At 39.2% G+C, this 27,221-nt stretch overlaps 1 protein-coding gene across 1 annotated transcript in view; it reads right to left on the bottom strand.

Moving 5' to 3' along the window:
* DENND1B (DENN domain containing 1B) overlaps positions 1–27,221 on the bottom strand; it is a 139,087-nt gene that overhangs the window by 75,739 nt on the left and 36,127 nt on the right. The window contains exons 3-5 of the mRNA XM_026043775.1: positions 25,905–25,948; positions 12,075–12,124; positions 5,431–5,550 (exon numbers count right to left, since the gene is read on the bottom strand). Coding sequence (XP_025899560.1) covers positions 5,431–5,550; positions 12,075–12,124; positions 25,905–25,948 — 214 coding nt within the window. The remainder of the gene's footprint in view (positions 1–5,430; positions 5,551–12,074; positions 12,125–25,904; positions 25,949–27,221) is intronic.

A 27,221-nucleotide genomic window follows, 5' to 3' on the forward strand; every position in this document is an offset into this window, starting at 1 on the left:
AGGAGAAGGCAGGAGATTTTATGGCAGGAGATTAAAGGACTCTGAGATCTGTGGGTGTTTCTCTGTTTTTCTACTCATATTCTCTCTAGCTCTTCAACACAGCTTAAGTGCAAAACTTCTCGCCAATAGCTCAATAGTTTTAATTATACTATCCTGTTCTTCAAGATAGCAGAAGATCTTTTGGGAGAAAAAAACTTCTCCTTGTGTTTCTCTATTAGGAATTTTCTATGTGCTATTTTTTTTAATTATAAAAAAGTATTATTGGTTGTTCATCTAAACAGTTAAGAGTACACACACATGTGCCTGTACATTCAAAAGCAGACCTCTCTGTAAATGCAGGTTGTGCTCATAATAAGGAGAGTCCTCAGCTGGTGTTTTATCAAGAGCAAAGATAAAGCTTTTTAATCTGAAACTTCCTCACGGCTGTCAAACAATGTTCTTCTCTTCTTATATCCCAGGATGGGATCTATATTTTGCAAGTACTTATGTTAATAATCCCATTAATTTATGAAGAACTATTCACATAAATAGTTATTCAAAGCTGAGCATCCCCCTGATTTAGGCCTTAAGTCTTTATCCAATATATTGTATTGGATAAAACACTGTATATAGCAGTTTTTTTGACAGTCAGGTCTGTGCATGGCTAGACAACAGAAGCGTTATGGCTCACAGGAACTAATCCAGCTCCTCCTATTGAGGAATCTTGCAAAAATTATTTAATCTTTATTTAGCACAGTAGAACAAGGTGAGGTACAGGAAAGACAAGCACATGGACATCAGCATCCATCAGCATCTGGGAAGCAGCAATTTTTTTCAAGCATGTYAGCACAGAAATGCACCACTTGCAAAAATAGTCTTAAAATGACTGCACTTAATAGAGGAATAATGTAACATATTATTGCTAACTTAAAACTGTCACACTACTGTATACTTCAAAAATAAATAAAAATCAAAATTATAGCCCAAGTCTTCATACATCACCAATGCACCATACATGTATTCACAAAATTATTTATGATCAGTGCATTTTACAATTAATTAGCTGTCCTATAAAAAAGTCAAAAGGTCCAATTATCAACAAAGCTCCTTTGCAGCAGACACTATAAAACCATTCRGAAAAAGTTTTAATTTTCAATTATTCATGTATTTAGAAACCTAAACTTTAAATTATTTAGGTTCTTCAATTATTGGTACCACGAATATTGGTGCCTTGCATTTTGTTGTTGTTGTTTTAATTACACACACTGCCTTCGCATTCGGCATGCTATAATCAGTAAYCTTTTGAGAAACACACACACAAAAAAAACACTCTATTTCTATATTTAACACAAAACATTTTTCCCACAATAAAGACAAAAGGAAGCATCTAAACRTAAGCAATATGTTTTTAAAAGATACAGATCCTCTGTTTTAGAATACAGTGGTCTTTATGCAAGAATGCAGCCACTGTTTGTCTTGTAAATAAGAGCACACGACACTTGATGCTTAATTAAAAACGTCCTTTCTTTTCCACATTTTCTTTTAATCCAAGCGCACTCAGACATTTATTCCGAGCCCTGCACAACCCCTGGAGCAGCGAGTAGACTTCTACCTCACTGCTGCTTCTACTAGAGCTCTGATAAAAGTTTTACATTCCTGAGTCAAAGGTTAAATAAAGGAAAGGAAATGTTTTCTGTCAAATAGTCAGGTAACCACTAACAGTCCTGAACTATCAGCAGGAACCTAACTTGGAGTAATCAAATAAAACTAAGGAAACTGCCTTTCCGTAGGTAAATGTCTAATGTCTAGGGGCTACTTTTCTGTCTGGAAAATTGACACAAAATGTGTAAAATTGAAACATTCTGCTTCTAAGGGATTTGCCTAAAGGAAGAGCCAGAAAGCTTCAAGCATGGGCTGAACTACAGAACTACAAAGGCTGACCACATAAAACTGTCTTCCTTATTACAGCATTTCATTTAGAAGCATAGGTGACAATTTTACAGTCATAAAATTAATGAAATCTAAGACSAGAAGTTTTAATGATGCATTTTGCATTTCTCTGTGTACATAAGCTAAATCACAAATTCCATCAACAATTTCAAAGTTTAAACAACAGGGGAAAAAAAATCCAATTGTTTGAACTTTGTTATTAAAACTATTTAGACAACTCAAGAACAATCTAATGCAGATCCAGGAAGTAATATTCCTGCTACAAATATCAGCAAAGTTAAGAAACAACCCTGAAAACCGCTTCTTTAAGAACAACGTAAAAATAAAACCACAATAGAAGTAGAGTGCCTGAGCACAGCAGAGCATATTTCTATCTTCTATTCTAGCACCTCTTCTTCTTCTAAGGCCACAAGAGCTCAATGGCTTGTGGAGASGTGGCAGCAGGATTTGCACGGGATGCCTCGCAGAGCAGCTGTGTCCTTTTCAAGCAGCTTGCAAAGGAATTGCACAGAACTACGAGGATAATCCAATATTTGTTTCCTTGTACTTACTACATGGATGATTTTGTACTCATTTGCAATGTGCCTTGAATTTGGCAACTGCAGTCAGGTTCTGCGTGTTCTTGTAATATACATACACAAACCACAATTAAGTTCTTAAAATGAAAAAGCATGAGATAGTTACATTGGGCTATTTTTATTTCATTACATTGACAGTTCACAGAGTGTCTGAATAAAGTACTCTGACCAGGGAGAGAATTCAGCTCATATGTGTGTTTGTTAAACAAATAAATAAATAAATACAAATTTTCTATGTGCAAGCAGAGCACGCTTTCTGCTTTAAATTCTTTGGTTTAAAGCACGACCTTGTGGCTGCAAATTCAAAGACTGTTTCCTTCAATTAGTGCTTCAGATAAAGAACAAATTACGGAGAAAAGACCCATTAACGACAAGACTTATCCTTAGAAGCAGCTTTGGGTTGCCATGTAAAACCTGAGGACAAGCAGCCTTGTCTTGTTTTCAGCTGAGGACTCAACTCACCGCTCTCCTTCCTCCAATCCTTTCACTTCAGCAGGCCCAGCACGGGCTAACACATGGCCTGGCACCAACCATAAAAGACRTGTGGAAAAAAAAAGTCTCAACTCATTCCCCACCTTGCAGCCTACCAAAATGTCTAAATTAACTTCTCTTCATTTTGGTTCTTGCTGGCTTCTTTCTAACTGTTCTTTTCAGAGACTCTTACTTATATTTTAGCTATTTATTATCATTTCATAYTGTTAATTCATCATCTTGGCCTTTGTTAAAGTCCCAGGCAGAGATCTAAAGCAATTCCTACTGCTTGTGAAGATAGCCATGTGTGTGAAAAAGGAGATGTGCAGATGTGCACAATGGTTTATTCAGGTGTGGTGCTTATGTATGCCTGTTTGAGCACTCTTATTCAATAACCAGCATGTTTATTGCGTATTTATTCCTTGTAGATGCACATAACTTTAAATGTTTACATATACACATCATTATGTGCACGTACACACAGCAAAATATATAATATAAACTAAGAATAAAAACYAAGGCTATTTTGAAATACGGAACAAGAGCGTGTGTGCATGAGTAACACGCATGCAGGTAAGTGCATACAATCTTCTTATGAAGATGGCATTCCTTCCTTAAGATTTCCTTGATATTGGTTAATTTAAGGTAAGCCAATAACCTTCAAGGAAAGACAGAAGAAATGCCAACAATCTTTTTTAATTTCCTAACGCCTGTAGGATTCAGAGAACCTGAATTTGATCCTAAGAAACATCAACTGGAAATACGGGTAAATTCTCTCTTTCAGAACTAAACACAGTCTCAGACAGTCAACTCCTAATGAAAATGAAATCTCTGATTTATACATTATATATTTCAACATTAAGAATTTAATAAAATTTATTTTAGAAGGTATTGCCTTCATATTGTGTTTGTATAAAAGAAATGACAGAACAACATTTATTAGCTTTAAGTGACTCTATAATAAATCATTAACTTACAAAATGTTAACTCCTTCTGATTTGTAAAAAGATCACACAATTCTGTATTCCCAGGCTTCTCCCTCCAGTACTTCCTCAAACATAAAAATCAGACAGAAATGGGCAACCCATCGACAGGTAAATTCTATAAATTCTATAAAGCTATGCACTCCACTTTGTGCTGTAAATTTGAAATTGTCACAATAAAAGCAATAAAGGCAGTGTTTTAATTATGGTTCTCTGAAAAATTATGGCTTGCCACTTTTCATTTTCCTAGTTATTTCTGCCAAGTAACAGACCATCGGTTAAGTTTTAGCTGATGCATATTTCTGTGGAAATGTTAAAAGAAATATCCCAATTCCCAATTTGCATGAGCTGAGAATTTGCTTCCTTTGCTTTGCAGCATCTCGTACAGTATTTAAACGTGAGTACCGGCATGTGTGTTAACTGGTTACTAGAGCACTGGATGTAGGCCAGGCTATGAATGAGTGTTAGGAGTAGAAGGAAAACACATCTATTTCTAATTCAAAGAGCAAAAGAAAAGGTTAGCTCAGAAAATAAATGAGGTACATAAGTTCTCTCCTGGCCTAAAAAGATACACCAACAAAAAGCATCACAGAGAAATGGGTAAGCATCAACTACTATATGCTTTAAAGGCTATGAAATAAATCTTTTTGAAGTATCACTGAAAAATTATCATCAGAACCATGAGKTAACCAAGAACTTGAGCACTGGTATTCACCAAGATGCCCCTCTGCTGCCAAGGGCTTAGGCTCCCTGAGAACAGAAAGCTCTTTTCTCTTCTTGCATATTTGGTGACTCACCTGGCCATTACACTTCTGTCTTGTTCTCCTCTCTGGATTTGTTGCTAAACAGGAAGTTCTTGTTTTCTCAGTAGGTCTTACAGGTTGCTCATATTGTCCCTCTCAAGTGGCAGGTTTTTTATTTGTACAGTGGAGCAATGATTTACAACAGCTAAACAAYTGTTTTTGTTTTGTTATTATCAAAGCATTATTTTGCAAGAGAATAAAAAGGAAAAACAAAGCCTATTGCAGACATCGATTCCTTCATCTCTGGTGTCTCTTCCACAATAGAGCAGCGTGTTGTATCTTGAGAACAACCCAGCTCTGAAGCTGCTCACACCACATAATGGAAAAAAGACACCCCAAAAGTGTGTTTTCCAGGACTGGGTAGAATACACAGCGTTTTTAGAATAGCACCAGCACAGCAGAGTGCTTTCTGTACCCACTGCAGAATAGTGCTAGAACACTGTTAGGCTGACTTTGAGATACACTTCTTAAGAGTAAATACTAATAGTATTCACAAGTAAATRAATACTAAGTGTTGCATTCTGGTGTACTGACATGGTTCAATCATACTATAGTAAAGAAACGGTAAGTACTGATAGATCAGACCGTTAACTGAAGATTTTCCACGGGTCATGTTTCCAAAACTTTTTGGTGCTCACTCGGATAGCGCGTTTTCCTCGTACTCACCTCAGGATACAGAGGCAGACCTTCCCTCCGGACGTCAGGCGGCAAAACCCAAACCTTTGCTTGCTTTCAATGTCCGTCAGCACGAAGGTGAAATGCTGTCCTACTTGGTTCTGGGACACCCTGAGAAGTTAAAAACAGAGTGTGAAAACACTAAAGCATCAAAAACACCACCATTTAAGCCAGTGGGACCAAGTATTCAGTGCTCAGACCTTCCTAGCCTCCTGTCAGACTGCTACCCATGGCTATTGCCACCCTGGGAGGGACACTGTTGAGCAGCGTCACTCGGGTCCAAGGAGAGGGGACATCTCCTAAAGCCCTTTCCTGAGGCTGGGGCAGACCCAGCACCAGTCTGTCCCGGCTCGCTGCAGCTGGGCACAGCTCAGCTGGGGAACAGAGCAACTCATTAGAGGTTTCAAATCCCAGAACTTATTTCATTTAGCATCACAGACTTTGCTGAGAAACAGCTAAAAACGCTTTGTGAATACGGTATTCACTGACTACCAACACTGATAATTAACAATATTGATTACTAACCCTTAAAAAAAACCTTAATTCCATTAACATAATTACACATATTTCAGATGTCATCTTTGAAGACTTAACAGCTTTACAGATCCATTAAAAAAGTAAAGTTTCTATGTGAATTTCTTTGCCAGAATGGATTAGACTTATAACTTTGCCCTGTGTTTCTCCTTCCCTTTTCTGCATTATCCAAASACAATTTTAGGTCCATTTGCCAGTGCAAATTTACTCAATTCAGGAAACTCAAAAGCCATACAGTAATCAGGAATAAACAGCAAGAGAATTAAAATATCTTTGATCCCTTATCAAAACACGTATCAGAGTAGATTACTATGAAAGTTTCCTACTTAATCTTCTAATTCTACATTAATTCACAGAAATACATATTGCACTTTCTCAAAACCTCCCAAAGAAAATCAGCTTTAGACAGATATTTTCAAGCRGAAGAGCTAATGCATGGCATAGCTTAGTGAAAACAAACTCATGATGAGGAGTGCAGGGGGGTTTAAAATGGGAAAAGTAGCAGTTCTGTCTGTAATTCTATTGTCTTCTATTCTTTTCCCATCCTTATGGTACCTTCTTCAGCAGGATACCTAGGCACCTGCCAGTAAGCAATGTGATTAACATATGTCATATATGGTTTATTCCTAGATATCAAGCTGAAAATGAATTCCCACAGAAGCTGAGAAGCACCACAATCTCACTAAAGAAATCATCGTGAGGAAATCAAAGAAATGCACTGTGCCCATTCTAATGCATGATGCAATATGGATTCTTTTCTAAAACTTCTACCAAAATAAAATAAAAAACCAGAATTTTCTACTGTGAAGGAAGGAAGCAGGAGATAGAAGGGAAAAAAAAGYAACAAAAGTCACATGCAAATGGTACTGCTTAGTGCAGGAAAGCCAGAATGTTAAATATTGGTCAAGTAGTAGTATCACGACCCAGACCTTACAACCTCCCATTCTGATCTAGTCGCACTTGAACATATGGTGGCTAGACATGAACAAACATTTCTGCTGAGCACACAGTACATAACAAGACACGTTTAGTCCAATATAAACACGGTAACTTACAGAGGGGTTTTTGGGCTATGTAATTAAATAATTAAGACAAATACTTCCCTTGTCTTCCATAAACAGGAACAACTTAATCTGCTCTTGAAACACAGTAAATGCTCCCTGCTTTTCACTCGGTACTTCCTTATTCCTTTACTTTTTATGGACTGTTCCAGGCAAATGACTGTACTTGGTTACAACTTGGAAAACGACACTTTAGCCAAAAAACACAAACACCCCCTATAAAAAAAATATAGCCTAGATAAATTAAAATACCTTGACAGTTCAGTAACAGACAATTGCAATGCCATCTCTCCATCTCTAACAAGATGTCAAAGATATAGGTTGTATAAAATGTCCAAAAAAGCTCGAAGTGAAAGTATGAGATATATTATAATGTAGATAAATTTGGACTGTGTGTCTTAGGGCTTGTGCCTTCCTGTCTCCCTTAGTTCGACCAGTTCAGACCCTTGGGAGCTCAGGACTCCCCTTTACAGCTCTTCAAGCTACTTGTACACATTTTCCTCGAAATGAAAACCACAACATGTATGATGTTGTTACTGCCTACAAAGCCTCCCTAGGTAAAACATTACCTACACTTTAAGTCGGAGCACAGACCCAACCAACACAGCTGAGCTTTAGAAGACACTGGGCAAGAAGTTGGTGCCATGACTCTTTCCGAAGAGCAGGATCTGCCCACTTGCACAGAGAGCAGAGGCCCGTCACTACAAGGTGTCACTGGCCTTTTGYTCGCTCCTTCCTCTGCCCGGCTTTTCTCTAGCTTTCAGCTCCTGTAGTGCAYGCCTACATTTCATCTTGTTTAGCGACAATAAATCATTAATAGCGAAGAATGTGTGTAAACACCTATTAGCTCTGCAGACTACAATGGACTCTTTCAAGGTTAATACAGTTCACTACAGGAATAAAAGTTTTTAATTTTTTCTAAATACATATCCACACAATGAAGAAAAGGCTCTTTAGATTACACAGAGTAGTTAACGAGTCATTTTAAAGATTTTTATTTACACTATAGTCATTGTTCAGACCTAATTTTAGGATTGCTTTGAGAGAGCTAATTAAGGCAGGAATTAAATCCCTTCCTCGCAGGAGAAGCGGTATATCTAATCACTAAACTTACTCCCTTTTGCTCTCCAATAGAACTTTCTTCCAAATCAGTCCTTTTGGGAAACAGAATATAGTTTGAAATGATTTTTTTTCAAGTCTATTCTTCTTTCAAGCCTTTGTTGAGCTTTGCTGAATTTCAGATAGAGATTTTTAATCTCAAAGAAGAGGAAGACCTTATACATGGGAACACAGTTGAGGTTGGTTTTGTTTGTTTGTTCGTGTTTTAAGAAAAGGAAGTTAGTAGTATCATTAATCATGGTATTTTTTATAATTAAGGTCTTACATATATGTATTTGGCCAGCAGAAATCAAGAGTTAAAGTATGGTTCAGATTCAAGTGCAGAAAGCTGCTACTTAAAATTGAAATCTTTAAATATATGCCACCTCTTAGAATGATGAAATACGGAACGCACTAGATTCTAATGCACTCTAATTCTTCATAATTCCAAGGACAGATTTGAGAGAGCTCCAAGCTGGAACTAAGATAGAGGTGCTAAGGTAGGAGGCCGCAGATGAGCGAGGCCCGGGGGACCGGGCAGCCCGGGTTAGACCCTCGCCCTCAGCTAAACTGCCGGCCCCAAGGCTCAACTTCAGACGTGATTTTCTCACACCTCTAAATTCAATCCACGATCCGAGACTCTACTGCTGCAGTTCTCCCCTGGGTAAAGCGCTACTCGGCTCCAGCTGAGTTATCTTAATAGAGCTCTGCCTCACACAGATGCCAGATTCTTACACTTAAGAAATTAAGCAGGAAGAAAAATAGGCAACATCAAAATGTCTAAAGCTAGCACTACRTTAGGAAATTCCCCAGAATAAAGAGCATAGTTAACTTGAGGCTGTAGTTTTAAAACACAAGCATTAAAAGAAAGCACATTAGCAAAGAAAAAGCTRCCATTTACTAATATTCCTATCTTTAAAAAGAGAAAGGGATTCTGTAACAGAATGAAAGGGAATTCACAGAATGTCTAAAGGTTATTCACAGAATATCTAAAAACTACTGAAATGTTATACACTTGTGCTATTTATGAAGTTCAAACCATTTATTCACAAAGACATAAGCTCCTCGAGTATAAACACAGAAGAAATTCTATGATATAATTCATTTCTTATCCCTCAAAATTGTCGTAACTATAAGAAATGAAATTATGTCCCTGTTTTTGATAAAAACTGATATTAAATGTGCAGTTTAAATCATGGTCAGCACAATATATCATCATGTTATTTTTTGCTTGCCTTTCAGGTTAAATTTATCAGGAATTACCCACAGATTTTTCATCACCGTTTTATAGCAGGCACTGTTGATAACCAGAATGACCAGCATGTAGCTAGTCACTACAARCACATAAACTATAAAATAAAATGCTCTAGTGGGGTGATGCAAGAGCTGTATCAAACATGGAAATGAATCTGGATCTCCATCCATGTCTTTGCAGCAGACTGAAGAACACGAACGTTCCCATCTCRTTCATTCCTCAGTTCATTCTCTAAYTCAGTACCAGTGAGGGGGAGGAAATTCACAGCTACAGACTCRACAACCGGGCTGAACAGTCTCAACTTTGCTACTACCTTAACTTGAAGAGCACATATTTCCCACTTAAATGACTTATTTGCTTATTTAGCAGTAAAGACACCCCATCTTCCCATCTCTCCTGCCTGCAAACAGAAACCCCAGAGGAGCAGATTCACAGTCTTTTTCCCCAGGTATCTTTAAAAGTAGCATCAGGGGGAGTTACTGCTGTGGTACTGCTAGACCTTACTAGCTGGCAAAYCCTGCTTGGAGGGGTGTTGTGCCTATGTAATATATATTACTGAGAAACCRTGTTATTTATTGTACAATATTTTCAGCCCACACCGTGGAAACTTTGTCTCTCATTTCAATCACATCCTCTATACAAAAATTGTCACTGGAAGTGTCTGTAAAATATTTGGGAGGCTTTAGGTGCATGGTCTAGCATAGTCTCCTATAGAAAAAAAAATAAAAAAATAAAAATAAAATCCAATTTCCACCAAAAACGCTACAAGCRCATTTATGTCCAGGAAAAAAGCTCTAAAGTTTCTGTCACATGCATATCATAGACTTGCATTACTCATAGACAAAAGCCCTATATAAGAGATCTACTGCAGCATTTTCCCTTGCTTTTCTCTTTTCCTCCAAATTTCAAACCACAACTAGAGCTTTGAAAAAGCAAACACAAATGAATACTTTTAAGAGAACAAARCACCCTGTATGCACTACAGAAAACGCCTGGACGGAGCAGCACATCCATCCACCCACCAGGCAGACGGGCTCCGCTCCGAGTCCAGGGCTCTTACAGCTCTCCAGGTTCCAGCCTTGTCCCGCAGCAGCCCAGCCTCTCCGTGCCCAGGGCTCTTAGAGCCTCCTCGCCTGCAGGCCTGCCCACACAGGGCCCTGCAGCCCAGCCAGAAGCTGCTCTGAGTTTGGCTGCCCGCGCCAGCCTCCCTCAGCTTAGCAAAGTCCCTCCTCGATTTGCCTGACTGCTGTTTTTGRTAAACGTGCAGAAATTCAGTATCTTTGAGTTTGCCGCCTTGCAGTCAAATATGGGTTTATAGACAAATGGTGAAAACTTGAGGGGGGAGGTAGAAGAAAGGTGGTAACCGATAAACAACATAACTCCCACACTTATTTKTTTTCCATTTGTTTTTGTCCCCTCTTGTCGTGGTTACGCAGCCGAAACACGCAGCTAGCCCTGCTATAAACGCCCCCATTTCCGCTGGTCGCCGTTTCAGACACCAGCCTCGTGCAAACAACCGCGAGCACCGTCTGAGGGGCGCAACGGGACCGCGAGCCCGGCCCRCGGGGACCTCTGCACGCGGTTGCTCGCCGCCTCTCATTAGGCTCTTGCCACTGGATGGCAGCAACAGAACCTCACCTMTCTCTGCTATCTGCAAATTTTATTTCCATTGTGCATCTTCGTTACTAAATTTAAACGGGATCCTGCACATATCTTAAGTACGTCGCAGACTTTGATGCGTTAACACCAACAATCTTGGCTAAGCATTAAAGGGGCTTAAACAGTGTGCGTAGGCGGTGCAAGTGCCAAAAAAACGAATGAAACACAAATATAAACGACCAAGAGAGCTCAGCTCCCTTCAGCGGGGCAGTGCTGATGATCCAGGTGTGCTGCTCTTCCTTCCCCTGCCCATCTCCTCCTCCTCGGGGACGTTCCCTGGCTGCGCAGCCCCTGAGGGCCTCGCTGGGGAGGCCGCTGGGCCGGCGCGRCCTGCGCCGAGGTGCAAACCAGGCTGCTACGGCAGCCCCAGCCCATCCAGGCGACCCAGCCGGCAGGACGGCTTAAAATTACCTACCGTTCATCCCTCTGACAAGCTCAAATCAATGCTTTATTTAATAGCAATGTTTTATACGAACGCTTTAAGTGACTAGCAAGACTGCATGGAAACCACACTATAACTGATACCAGAAGAATAAGGACTTATTAATTATAAATAATGGTCTTGATTGTACTCTGAGGGGGAAAAAAAAACACATATTCAGTTACTTCCATGCAATTAAAGTCTTAATTTCTTTGAACTCAAGCAACACGGTTACAGTGCTACTCAGTGAGCTTTTATATCCTGGTGCACCGAAACATTTTATATGATGCTTGCTGTTCGAAGGAAGCTATGTTATATCCTTATATTAACACAGATGGTGTTTACAATTATACTGGAGGGAACTGAGAGCCAGAATGGAGCTCCACCTCAAAAGAGATATTCCTGCAATTCTGCAGAAGGTGAATTTTGCTGTGATAATTCCCTACTATGCAATTTCAAACCCACTTGAACAATAACGGCAAAAAGTATTCTCATCTACAGGTGCAGGTTTATGTAATGCAATATATTTTCTTCTATTTTTTTCTTGCATTTCATTTAGATATCACTTGATGTGAGATACTTATAAATAAATAATTGTACCACATACCTTTCAATGTCAAAAGGAAAGCAGAACTTSGGAACGCTGTTCAACACTTCCTGTAAGTACAAGTAAAAGAGAAATAAAGTCAGGATTTTTAAATGGCTTTTATCTGCATTTGCTAGCACAGCTACCCTACAGGTTGTTTAAAAATAAATAAACAAAATCCCAGAACATCCATAAAAAACAACAAATACAAGAAACATATAATAGCAAAAAAAATATAGCACACGTTCCCGGACTGAAATAATTGATTATTAAAAAGGAATTAAGTTTGTGCTTTGGCAGATTGCAAAGACAATGCCATAGAAGCCCCAGGAGGGAAAGGCCTGGCCTGAAGGGTATTAACACCCTTCACATCCCCGCTGGGATTCCCTTCAACAAGGCCATATGGATTTTACAAGCAGCACCGCACCATATGGGTAAGCCACGTCTGCTGCTACTTGTACCACAGACTAGCCACAGGGACTTCTGACAGATCCTGGCTCAAAAATACAAATGTTGTTTCAATTAAAATGCAGGCAGAGAAAGGGGAATGAAGTTGGCAGCAGAATGAATTACAGAGAGGTATAACAACTCTATACACGTTTCCCAGTCAAATGCCGAAATGCTGAAGATGATGGAAATCTCCTGTTGGTCCAAAGTAAAAAATTGTATGATTAACCCTTTGGGTTTCACAYGCAAACCTCACTCCTAATGCAGGGCAGAGTGGGGGGAATCCACCCAAGCTACATCCAGACCATAATGCGAGAGGACAGTGTTGCTCTTCCTTGCACAATTTTATGTATGAAGCTGTTTAGTGGCAAATAAAATGTGTTAATGAAAATATAAAAATGCTCTCAAACTAGTCAATATTATTCTAAAAGAAATGTGAATCATCAGATCTGTTACCAGCAAATATGAATTAATATTTATCAGTGACCTGACAAGATCCCAGAAAATGGTAATTATTCCCTTGCTCCCAGTTTGCATACGGATTGCAAATTTCCAGATACAGAGCTTAGATAGCCYTGTCCAACCTGAGTTCTGTTTACTCTGTGCTGAACAGTTAAGGAAGACTTAAATTCCTATACACCATGGCCACTTACTTCAATCATTTGCAAGGCTCAATCAACAGTAAAATATGAAAAAAAAATAAAATGCCAGTTGATCAGCACAAGATGAATTGTTGGGGGGGGGGAAAAACTCTAAATACAACAGTGTGTGCTGTATTTAGAGCGTAGCTTACAACATTTCAAAGGCTTATGATTTGCCTTAATAAATAATCATATAGGACAAAATGAAAAAGATGATTTTTTTAAAATTTCTAAGTGGCAGAAAAGAGATCAAGAATTTTTTTGAACTTTGACTTTCTCAGATGGCACCAATAAAGAGGAGTATGAAAGCAACACGCTACATTTGGGGACAGCTTATTAGCTTAATTATGGAAATTCCTTCTCAGTAGCAGTACATGCAATATTCTTCAAAAGCAGCTCCTGCTCAAACACCAGTCTGATGGCTGTGAATGTCCTCCAAGGAAGTGAGGGGGCAAAGCACAAAGGCAGCACATAAATATTTGAATTCATGTAAGTAGGAAACAAACAGAAAYGATGGTGCTGATAGCAATAATAAACTCTAAGAAATGAAAACAAGTAGAATGGGTTAGATAAAACTTTAAAAAAAAATCTTATTGCAATTTAACAGGAGACATTTCCAAACAGTCTCTTGTTTCAGCCTCATAAACCTTGAATTTCCCCTTCCAAAAAATATTTTCATTTAAATTCTCTTTGCAAATCTTCTCCGTTCCTTCTACTACAGGAAATCAACAGCAAGGATTTTAACTACTGCCTGGCGAGCTTAACAAATGGAAAGGCTAAGTTTTCCTTTGCATTCCCTCAGCTTTAGTGATGACACAAATCAAGAGAAGAGCTGCAAGGTTTCAGCCCGTGTTTTGCAGGGACGAGGAGAGCACCGCAGCGCGTGTCCCGGCCCCGCTCGCTTCCCAACTGGCAGCCACGGCCCTCGGGGGACGCGGCTTTAAACCCCCGCGCTCTTTAAAATTCAACCAGCCAGCAGGTCTATAGACTGCTGTATGAACAGTATAGACAAAAAAAAAATCCTCTCTCAGCTTATGTCAGTGACAAAGCAGCTCAGCAGTTGACTGCTTTTCCCCTGACAGCCTAAGCCGGGTTTACACAGATCAATAGATGGAAGCCCTACCTAGCTTCCAGGGCTCGGTTTCCTCTCTTAATTACAGGTGCTATTCAGCTTTTTAAAATGGAGCAAAACAAGATGCCCTAGAGGTGCTTCTAGACATATTTAAGATGCAAACACTACCTTATATATCCATTCACACACACACACCAAGTATCAGTGCACAGTTAGAGCTGATCCTTTGGAGACTCTTGATGATATTGGGCTCCATTTCCTAACGGACTGTCATTTTCAGGGAGTTATCGCTCAGCCAGCACGGCCTCTCAAGTCCAAATACTCATCCTCAGAAAAACAACACTTATTGTCTTGCATTATATAAGCTTGAAGTATATGTTTCTTCCCGAAGATAAAAGGCTGCACAAGTCATTGGAAGGCAAAACCCCCTAGCTGCACATGGCCAGTGATAATTTTCACCTTCGGGTCTCACAGATACAGTCCTTTCCGAACACGGCTACTCCTTTGGAATGGAAACACACTTATTTTACAAGGAATTGTAAATAAGGAAAAAAGGATAATGCTGCTGGGGTAAAACAAACAAAATTATGGATTTGTTTTAAGCAACTAAACAAACGTAAGGAGTTGCATATACAATTGAGCTTACTTGCTACACCAAAGGATATCCATTCACAGCTTAGACAAGCTCCCAGAGAAGGAATAATAAAATCATAAAATTAACACCAACTGAACTACAGCCTGCTGTTCCCTTCACATAAAACTTGAACAAAATGGAAATGGTATCTAGGAATAATTTTCATTTATGCCTACAGCCCAACAGCATAAACCTGCCTTTCTTAGGTTTATGAKCCGGCGCTTTTATGGGTTCCCTTTCTCCGACAGAACTGCCTTCCTCCTCCTCCTCCCTGGCCTGCACTCGCTGCAGAGCAGCCTTCCATGCACAGCCAATGATACAGAAGCCTCAAGGCTCAAGATTAGTCTTCCTTGCTTATTTTTAGACCTACATGGCTAATTCTGGCCGTTATTATTTTACTTGTATTTTAAGAGGCAGTTGAGGATGCTTCTTAATTATCATAGAACAACAGTTTTCTGTATAAAAAACTCCTGGCATCTCAGAGTTTTGCCCTAAAGTGAAACTCCTGGCACTGTCCATTGGTGTCAGCCTAGGAAAGGAAACCTTCATGACTGTGCCCGGTCAATAATCAGCATTACAATCTGTTCTACTTATAGTCTGCAGGAATCAACCAAGAATTTACTCATTTTCCTATGATGAGAATTTCAAAGTACTAAAACTTAGCATGGTAGCACTTTGCACCCTCAAAGAGGGTGCCATAAATGGCTCTACCAGAAGATATCCTGACCGTACTAAGATAACTAAGATAAGTCTTTTTGAATTCATGAAGACAGAATTTCACTGTATTTCATTTTCTATATTTTTATTTGACAAGGCAGAGTAATGTAATACACATCTATAAAGTATGCATATTGTGGCAGCTTAGGAAAGCACACATATATGACCTTCCCACTGTTAATTTGAATTAAACCACAGATACCCAAAATACAAACACCTTCACAGCTACCCAAAATTGTAAATATTGCAGAGCACTGGGACTTGGGAGGGTACTGATTTCCTTTTCCACTTCAGCCACCACCATGTCTTACTCTCTAACTCGCTACATCTCAAAGAAGGTGCAGGAGTCGTCTCTACAAGAAAACTGCACCAGATATACGATATATTCCAGAATTAGAATATTGATATATCTCTGTATAGCACTTTTGTTCTTTAACGTAGGCACTTCAGATGGTTACTACCCTTCATGTAGATAAATGTACAGAAATTGATGTTGATCATTTAATATTACACCACTGAAAATAGTGATGCTTATTTCTAAGGTAAGAAAGACGTGGGATCTATATAGGTCTACAGGTTTTTTTTCCTTATTACAACATAGTCTGCCAGTCTGCATTTAAATGGGACAGAACACTTTGAAGTACCCAGAAAGCTGAACTACTTCACAAGCAGCAGTTCTGGCAATGGTTTTTAGARCGAGTCCTGCTACTTCCCGACTATTTGCATGTTTGATCTGCAGCAGAAGACTCAGCCTCAAGAAAGCAGGCAGACTCTCAGCCAGGTCCATCCTACTTACAAACAGATAAAGTGAAAAGAAACATCTCTTGGGGAAGATGGGAACCGTCTTGCACCAAGCCAAAGCCTTCCCAAGATACATCAGAATGGCCCAGGGAAGAAAACATGCAGCAACCAAGATAATTCCAGTTTGTAAGTGACAGAATCCAGACYAGGTTGTCAAAAATATTTATATGAACTAGCTCCCAAAATAACTAATCTATATAACCTCWTCTCTTTACGTTCGTGTCAATGAAGAAATCTACCAATGAAATACTAATTACAGGAATTTAAGGAGTTAATAACTTGGTTTTAAAGTGTTTTTGCACTTTTCCCATTATCCTTCCTATGTCTTCAGCCATTTTCTTTCCATCAATATTATTAGCTTTTATCTTTTTCTTACCCCTCTACCTTGTTTGTGTCTCCTCTTACTGAAAGAAGAGATTCCCTTTTCTCAGTACCTTCTCTCTCTTTTGTATCTATCACTCCATTCAACATTGCCCACTGCCTCCTTGCATGTTTCTGCTGCTGACAAATGCTTCTTGCTACTCTACTTTGGTATTTCATTTAGTTGCTCTTAACCTGTATTTTCTTCCTCCTAGAACACTCACTCCCTACTTGCCTCTCTTTAAAAGTCCATTCTTGAAACATTTCACTGAAGCCCTCTCCTTTGGTTTTCCTTACCTAATTCTTCATCTCTAGATCCCATTTCCACCTCAAGCACAACTTGTTTGCTGATGTTTCCTCTAACAGGACTCTTCTTCACTCTATGCCTTTTCATTGTTATTAAACTCTGTTGGTCCAATCACACAAACTCCATCTACCTGATATTTTTAGCTTTCTCATGCACATTTCTGACTCCAAAAGTGACTTCAGTGAGAATATTTAAATGTTTAAAAATAAGCACACATTTGGGTTTATTCTTAAAATCAAAGCTAGTCTGCCTAGYATCTTGCAGTGCTGAGCCCTTCATCATAAAGGCTCTATCATATACATGCCCACACAAACACACATACATATATGCATATGCACACACATGTATAAACCAAAACAGCTAGTTCAATAGTAGGAAATTCTAATTTCAGGCTAAATTCATGGAAATGCAAAGGTCTTAAATATGGAAGCCATTATAACTAACTTACTCAATGCAAGTGTGTTAGGTGGACAAGTCAGATAAACTCATGTTTTCAAGCACCAGATTTTCAGCTTTCTGAAGTTTATACAGAAAATAAACCCCGCTTAAAACGAATGAGGGCTGGAATTCCTGCAGACGAAGAGGAGCTGCACGTAGAGAATTCCCACGGGATTTCAGCTCTCTTGCTCGCACCGCGCTCCTCTTTCCCCGCTCTCGCCGCTCCCAGGCGGGCGCCCCGGGGGCTTCGCCCTCCCGTTCGTGCCACACGGGCACCTTCCACCTGCTGCAACATCACTTACTGCTTACTTCACTTAAAGCTAGCGGGGTATTAAGACAAGACGGAAATAAATGAAGTAAAACAAAACAACGACTGGAAGTGTGACATGACCACAGTGCAGGTCATTGGACCGGAGGCAGCTAAAGACACCCCAACTTGCCTGGAACTCAGGATAAAACCAAGAAAAATCATACTTCTCCATACAGGTCTAGCAAGCCAGCAACACCACAGGCCAGCCAGCAACAGCAAGTTTATACTTCCCTGCATCACGGCTGCAAGACCACTGCTCCCTGGGCAATATCAGGGAGCCCAGAAAAATAGGAATTACATCCTTCCAACTCCATGATTGAGATTATTATGGGTCAGTAATTACATTTTAGGATATTAAAGTATCTATTATCTAAAAGATAATTCAGCATTTTGTGTACAAAAAATATAGTCAAGTATGCTGAAGCTTTATATCATCTGTTAGTAAGTAAAATAAAAGATTGTTCATTTGCATACAGTTTGAATGACAGCTCTGTTATATTATTTGCATTGTAGTAACGCCTTAAACGAAGGTTGAGGCAGCCAGCACGTTCAAAATGCAAATATAAGGTACAATATACGTGTCTGAAGGTGACGCTCCAATCCTTCCATCATTCTGCACTGCAGAAATTCCCAACACAAAAATCTAGAGTAGCAGCCTGAGCGAACATTTAAAATTGTTCCTTCTGCCGAAGGAAATAGTAAGTATAAATAAGAAGTACTGCCTTAGCTACCTGAACAGACAAGGTGAGCCCTGAAGCAGTAGGATGATGAATAGTGGTCCCCATAAATAAACTCTCCATCTCCATAAAAAGATGACCTAGTGCACATCATGATGAAACACAGACTGGGCAACTGAAAAGTAATTAACACATAAATTAATGACTAACTCGCATACTTCTTCAAAATAAAATACCTGTAGCAGAGTGGTGTATGTACACACAGAAGGTCAGACAGTTTGAAAACGAAATATTTCAGTGATCTCCTGATTTAAATCACAATCTCCTCAAAATTACAATCCTATCTGAGAGCCTGCTGACTTTTGTGATTGCATCAATGTCATACGCATGTAGGAGAACCCATAAAGGGTAGTGAAACTGAATTTCTTAAAATGGAAGAACCTGGAGCCAAAAGAGAAGGAACCGAGAAAGGAAACTGCCATTTCTAAAGAACTTGCTAAGAACATAGTTTGAGAATTACAATTATTAATTTTTTTTAATCAAAAAAACATTTCTCATTTCCAGGCATCACAGGTCTAACCTAAGCTTTACTATAGCACAGCTGAACAAGAGTCTCTCCAAGACGCTTGGAAGAAACAAGGTTTTTCAGTACAGAATTCAAGCTTTGTTGATAGTGTTGAAACCTGYAAAGAACTAAAACAGCCAACCCACCAAAGAGGAACATGAAAGCAGCAAAAAACTCCCACTATCTTCAAGCTAAATAACACAAGCTGGTGGTAAGAGAAGCAGAGGGATGAGTTTCACAAAAAGCAAACCCAGCAGACACAGAATAAAACGTCCCCCTGGCAGAAACACACCCTGTGCATTCGCTCTGTAACAGGCAGCCCCTGCTCAGACCCTGCTGCTCTCCCTCTTTGCTCTGCTACTCGAGGCTTCGTGSTGGTGGCTCCTGCATCTGGGTGCTCCCCAGCCCCTGCAGCACAAAATCACCCCGCGTGGCTTAGATCTCCAGCAGAGAGTAAGTCAGCTTGGCTACCTTCACACTTAGCAGTTCCTAAATGTATAATTTCAACTGCTAAGAGGAGAGGGAGGCAGTTTCCAACAGGAGGAGGAGCAGCAAGTGACTCCTGGCTTGTCAGATGCTGTCAGCTACATTTCCAGCTTCTTCATGTACATCCAGAAGAATAAATCTGTCCGTGCCCATGGAAGAGCATTTGAAATGAAAGTCATCAGAGACCTGCAGCGGTAACAGGGAACCAACATGCCTTGAATGCTCTCCTACTTCTGCAGGAGGCAACAGGAACAGGAAGGCAGAGYGAGGCAAGAACCAGACATAAAATGCAGGAATATTCCACCCAGCACAGACTAGTAAAAGAGGCTGCAGTCATTGGCACATTCCTCAAAGAACAGGGGTAAGTTGGAGACACGACAGCATCGCTGAAAGCAAAGCAGAGGCAACATAATGAAGACTGAAATGGACTCTAGGAACTAAGCAGGTAGATGAGAAAGTGTGTGGGAAGTCTAGACTGAGGAATAAGGTGGCATTAGACCAGAATAGTCTGAGGACATTTGAGGTCAGTCGAGGTAATTTGGCTGCCTTCGTGCAAGAGGCTCCAACAACCTCATCTCGTTCGGCCAGGAATCTGCATTTTCCCTTTTTTTGGCACATTGCTGAAGAGTGTAGGAATAAGCCAAACCCCTAGTTTTTTTTCTGTAGGCTGATACAGTATAGCAGAAGGACAGTCAAATATTAATACTGTACTTATTTGAACAAACACAGAAAAGAGCATTTCTACAAAATGAAGTCCGCCAATATCACAGCTGTATGACAAAAAATGGCTAACATATGCATACAGTCTATTAAAATGCACATAATTTGACTCAAAATGAAAACATATCTAACAAGTAATTCCATTCATCTGGCCCTTTTTCACCCAGCTTTAAGATATACAAATGCATGCCTTTTCACCAGAACACAGCAGCTGCGAGTGAAAAGGAGAGCATTCAAATGATCATTTTCACATCATATTCCATCGTCTTTTCACCAGCTTCTCCCCGCTCTTTCTTTGAGTCCCATTCTGTTACAAGAGACTTGCTTTTTAGATCAATTCATATTTCCATAATCCACACTGCTGCTTCTCCCTCTCCTCCCCAGGGTGGACTAACCCCTGCATCCAGAGCTATGGCTTACAACTGTCATTAAGACCTACAACAATAACAAGATAACAAAGGGGCTGCTAGAGATGAGGCGAGGCAGCACCATATGCTGATCAACTTCACCATTTTTAACGGGAAAGCTCTATACAACAAAACCACCGCAATCCTGAAAACAAGGGTACCTTTAAGTTGCCACCTGTCCTGAAAATTTCAAGAAAATCAATTTTTTAGCCTTCCAGGTATTTTTAAAAAAGGAAAAAAAAACCTTCATTGGGATTAATAAAAAAAAATTAGAGCACATCTTAGAATATCTTGAATGTTTTAGTGTTTCAATGATCCTGGGTGTTCTCAGCATGTCTATAAGTATAGTTATTCCATGGAGCATTTGTCAAAAATTTTTCATTGAACCAAGGCAATCAGCAATTTACTTGTATTTAAAAATATGTCTTCAAATGCCTTTTTTATCATAGTCTACCACTAGGATTTTCATACATAGAAAGCATTCTGTGTTCATAAATACAATATTCTTCAAAAGAAACGGTGTGTTTAAAGCATGGTGAAAAAGCAGGAAACTACAGGAAACTACCTTAACCTGAACTGGTTTCTGCCTTTGAGCTTTCTGCCTTATTGGGAAGGMAGAAAGTTATTATTATCTCATATGGGTTAATTATTTACCGAAAAGTTACACAGTACTAASTCCTTAAATATCTTTAAACTGGGAAAAAAAATCAAGTATAATATCCAGACAAAAATAATTCTGGAATGCAGCAAGCTTATTTGAGTGATTCCTCCTTCCTCAGACCCACATACTCAAACACTAATCAAACTTACTGATGCACAGAGAGAACTCCAACTTCCATCCGCCTCTCCTCCCTTAAAAAATGGCAACGAAAATAATAAAGCCAAAGCAAGAACCTAGTTAGTTAATAGAGGCATTTGAACCATGTTTTTAAACCTCCTAGGAAGTGCAGAGCAAAGCCAGCAAATGCAAGGAGAGGAGCGATGCAGCCCCGAGCAGCGGGGCCAGCGCCGCACCTCCGGGCAAGGCTCCTCGAGCACAACGTCGGCACAACTGCCGTCCATGCACCGCTTCAGCCAGGCAACAGCCTTCTGAAAACGCAGCTTTTTGTAAGTACTCTTCTGTTTTCTACATCTTAAGAAAATAGTACTAGCCCCTTCATATTGCCTTTCCTATAGATCTGCTGCCATGATCCATGGAATTGAGCGTTTTATCCTGCAAGACACGGAGCACTTGGGTCCAATATAACATTCACTTAAGCTAGGCTTAATTGAATTTAGGCTAGGCAAGAATTCCTTGTCCTATCTCATACCACTGAAGTGGCTTCTCCCAAGAACATCTCCTGCCTTAGTAGCCACCAAAAACATCCTTCTGGGGGAAGTCACATTAATGAGTGAMTAAAACCTCCTACAGATTTAAAAAAGCTACATCCAGAGCTCTTGTAGTAACTATTTCTGTAAGAAGCACTAGACCTCACATACTTCAAAGTTTAAGTCAACACAAATGAGAGCAATAAGGATGATACCTCATATAACAACCAGAAAAAAACCTAGCASATAGTTTTCCTTTAATCCTTTGTCCTACCTTTCAAAAACACAAAGATTTACCGAGTAACATACACTGAGGCTTGAACGTCCAATGCAACATCACACTGAAACCACTTYGTAAATACAGAGGCTTTTCAAGGTGCTACTTATGGCACTACCATGTGCACTACGTATGCAKGCATATAGAAAAGGCCTTCAGCTGCCTTATGGTAAAGAAGGAATCCACACGTTGGCACCAAAGCCACCCCTGCAGAGCCACTTTAGCGGATACCAGCACTGCCATCGAAGGAGCCACCAGTTCTTACCAGCACTACCAGCTACGACTCTTCCAYAAAGGATGGAACCTGATTAAGGGATTTGGAACACCAGTATTTTAACAACAGCTAGGAATAGAGCCACTCCAGGAAGACCTTGGCATGGCTGATATTCATAGGACTTCTGCCATGGCCTTCAGTGGCATGAGAACACAGCCAGAATTTCTGCATCTCTACACAGTGACACTATAAAGTCCTAACATGCACATTCAGCTCAGACATATATTTTAAACAAATGTAAAGCTTTCCTTTTGTTAGTAAAAGCATGGAGTTTTCCTCTTTAAAACACTTTTAAAAGATATTACATCTCTAAAAACAATTGGATTATTTCCTCCAGAAATTTTAGCACTTTTTAAATATATTTCCTTTCAAAATTGGGCTTGCAACCTTAAACTCCAATCTAACCAGTCTGAATAAACAAAATGGGAGTCTCGGGATGCTTAAGAGCATCATAAAAATTTCACTGAATTCAATGGGAATTGCAGACACTCTGCAGAGCGGAGCTTGGAGGAATACACATTCAAGAACTGGTTTTAAATAAAGACCATTCCATGAAATGGCTACTCCTCACCCCGATGTGCACTTGAGAGGTTAACCACCCAAAGTAAAGAGCTGAACCCGCACAAATCAAGATCCCTCCAAGTTTTTCGGCAGTTGTAGACATTTCTCATCATCAAAACCATTTTCTCGGTGGTGATTCCAGTGCAACTGTGACTTATGCTCTGATATCTTAACAAACCAACTCTTCTAGCCTTCGCATTTCTTGTTAATTAAGTCTCTCTTTGGAACAGTACGACGGTACTTGGCACTTAGAGCCCTTCTCCCCAYGATTTCACTGTTCACCTGATGGGTAATGGGGACCACTAAATGTAATATCCCCACCATCAGAAAAAAAGCTTTCTGAAATACTCTCAGYAGAGAGAGATATTTTTCATTTCTTTAGAATATTTTATTTTTCATTAACATATCTGATGGGGAGAGGAAGGAAAGAGAGTTTCCCCTTTTTTCCTCCCTTATTCTAGCCATTAGAGAACTACCRCCTATAAAGAAAGGCACTGACCTGCAGTCAGGGCAGAACAGAAAAATATTTCATATTCTTTGGTGGTACCAAAATTACAGCGTTTTTTCCCACCACCGATCCCAATCATGGATAGTTTCTACAGGGTCTTATGCAGACAGAATGTTTTGCAAAACTAAGTTTTGAATTTGCATTCTCAACATCCAAGAAACAGGAAACAAAGAAGTTTGTATTCTGCAGAGCATAAAAGAAAACGGCAGCCCCAAAGAATGAGAGTTGTATAGGAATAAGCAAGCCTGGAAATATTTAAAAGTACTGACAGGAAAAATGTGAGAAAGAAGAAGAATACATCAAAAATTGCATAGACAAGCTTTTTGGTTTTTGTTTTTTATTTGCATTAAGAAAGCAACAAAAAGGTGACATGATAAACTGTAGAAAAATTCGGAAAGCAAAGAAAATATTTTGCCCACTGTTATCACATCGCTGTGCAAACAGACAGCCCTTAGATTTTAGGAGAGATGATTCCTTGGGATACATCCAAAAACTAACTCACACATTTTACATTTAAAATAGAAATGACTAGAAAAAAAGGAAAAGAGAAAAATCTTGGTTTGTTTTGAAATATTGTCCTAAACTTCACTGAAACTCCCCTTTTCAGCAAGTCCCACTAAAAAAGTAAATGAGTAAATTTGATGCAATTCACATCTGCAAGACAAACCTACTGAGTTCACTGAGTTCAGCACAAACACACACACTGATTATTCGTGCCCATTTCACTGATATGGTTCTAGACCTTGATACAGTAGTTTTATATATATATATATATATATATATATGTTTAGATTCAGTGATTATAACCATAGAATTTCCTTAAAAAAAGAGGGTTAATATGTGATATTTTCCAGAAGCCACTGCTACAACCCTTTGCAAGCAGTTTACCTGAAATAGCAGATCCCCACACTATTGGGACAGATGCAAGAACTGCTTTTGCAGAGCCCAAAGGCAGACAGGCTGCCCGAGGTACCCTTGTTTTTATAGATTAGCTCCGTCTACTGCATCTTTATACAATTCCCCTCCAGTCTTCAGTGGGCTTCATCTTCTAATCATATTTCTACACCAGCTGTTCACTGAATAACCTTCGACTTTCTGAATAAGCTCCTATTTTTCTTCATACATAATTTCTCTCTCTTTTTTTTTTTTTTTCTTTTTAGATCAAGTCTTTCTTAGGGAAAAGGAAAAGAACAAAACAAACCTCCAAAAAAAGAGAATTTAAATCATAATGAAGTTCATTCGGCACTGCAGAAAATTATCAAAACTTGCTAGATGTCTTGCTAGGAACACATAAGAGCGCACTTTGCTCATATACCGTTTATCATATACCATTTATCAGTATCTCAAAAGTGGCACATGCTTCTGACGGATGAAACTCCCCAACCAGACATCCTACCTTCTATGTTTGTATATTTATTCCTTTCATCATGAACCACCTTCCAGTTGTCTTTACAGATTCTTGTATTATTGATTAAAAAAATTATCAGGATCTACTGTTCAAATGTAATGAGAAATGTAATGAGAAYAACAATCAAAATAGAATAAATGCCTGTCTTTTTTTCTTCTATTAMGCTTTTTATGCATTTTTCTTTAAAAAAGTGAATTTCCACAGAAAAAAATCAAAATTGATAAAATAATTAAATGGAATTATTTTATTTCTAATATTAATAACTTCAACAAAACATCTAATTAATAGCTTTGCCATTGTTGCAAACAGTGAARTAATTCTTCAGTGCAGAATGCATAAACTTACCATTGAGGATTAATTATTRATAAAATCTAGGGTTTCGATGCTTTCACAATCAGTAAGTTCCAATCACTGTCTCTTACAAAAGAGCCTGATTTTTTTTTTCTCCTCAAGAAAAACAGCTAGAGCATCACTAGAATAATATAAAAGTATAGAATTGGAAGGATTAAGGAATAGAACTCAAAGGTTGAAACATTAAAAGAATATATCGAACCACCTGGAGCTGTTCAGCTTGTCTTTTTTTGTTGTTACAATTTTTYACATTAATATTTATCTTCCTAAGATTAATTGCAAGGATTTCTTGATAAATTCAGCATTTATTGAAACTTAAGAGACAAAGCCCCAGCACTTTCAGAGCCATCTAATAAAATACCCTTTATTAAAAATAAGGTGGTACAGAGAGGCAGAATTATACATAGTGCTTCCAAACTATATTGCGTATTCCTGTCACAAATGCATTCTAATTATCATCCCACCAGTTGGGTGAAGACTTCCTTGCTGATATCATTAGCATCTGCCTTTCTACAGCTGAATAGGAGAGCTTTTTATTATTATTCTAACATAAAAAAAAAAGTTCAATCTCATGTTTCCAACCTGGTCTCCAAAGTCCTCCGGGAACTTCCACAGTACCACTGGATCTGTAAATAATTGACAGACAGCATTAATCAGAGGCAAAGGAACAGAGTATTACAGTCAGAGTACATTAATATTAAAGAGAGGGTCAGCTTAGCTTCAGCTTAGCTTCAAGCTTTGAGGCAAGTCGAAAAATGTATCCAAAAACTAARGAAGATACTGGATTATTAAAAAGACCCATTTCATATTCATGAAACTATGTTTATTGTTTTACATGCAGTAGGAGGTTATTATGTACTGAACCACTTCCATATTTAACTTCTCCTTTCCTTTTAGTCTTCAACTACCTCATTTTTAGGTGGATATTCCATCTTCATATATTCATTTAATTAATAATGTGATAAGAAATTTCCTTCCACTAAGGAAAGATGTAACCTTAAAAAAAAACCTTAAAAAAAAAAAGCTTGCATTAAAAAAGATTTTAATGAAAATCTTAGAAAGTACTGATCTACTTGAGTAGCTTTGTTTTTCAAAGTATTTAAAAACAGTACTTCAATTATATCTTCAAGTTTTCATTACCTGTTCTCAACTGTTAATTCTCAATGAGGGCTGCTTATATTACAATGAGAATTATGCAATACATTTGCTCACAATTAACAGCATTTGGAATACATCTAGAAGTACATTCTGCAGCATAACAGGCCCCCAAATAGAATGACACTCTCCATGCCTGGGAGCTTTTCATCTCCTGTGCTATCATCCCCAACATCCAATATTAAACCGTATTACAAATATTCACCAAGCTTCACAACATSACTAGGTCATAGATGACTGTTGCCATTTTTCATATGCCAAAGACAAGATTCCCTGTCTTACTAAAGGCAAAAAAACAAGTCGATGTCAAAACCTGGACCTCAGCCCAAGTTCTGCTGCTTGCACTCAGGTTCTGGGCAGCTAGGCAGGGCTCCAGGTCCTGCACGGCGYGCTGCAGGTTTGGCTGCCAGAGGGACCAAAGCCAGGAGCGACCTGCAAGCAGGAGCCCACGGAAGGGCCTGACAACGTTCCCAGTGTCTCGGAGCCTCGGATGTCACTGGGATTCCTGCCTGCTGAGGAGTCAGGGCCTCCGAGCCTTGCTCAGCTTTCCATTTCTGCCATCAGTCCCGAGGTCAGCGCTCCCCAGCGCCTCAGAAGCTTCGCTCGTACTGCTCTATTCCACCCCAGAACTAGGSGGTTTCACTCCTGGCAAACTAGAGAGGTTGCAAAAATGATGCTCTAGAGGAGGGGGAAACGTCATCACTAGTGATGCTGTCACTCCCAGGCACTGACTGCAGACTCTTA

Source organism: Nothoprocta perdicaria, unplaced genomic scaffold, assembly GCF_003342845.1.
Source record: "Nothoprocta perdicaria isolate Ctin4 unplaced genomic scaffold, notPer1 scaffold_34, whole genome shotgun sequence".
Taxonomy (NCBI): Eukaryota; Metazoa; Chordata; class Aves; order Tinamiformes; family Tinamidae; genus Nothoprocta; species Nothoprocta perdicaria.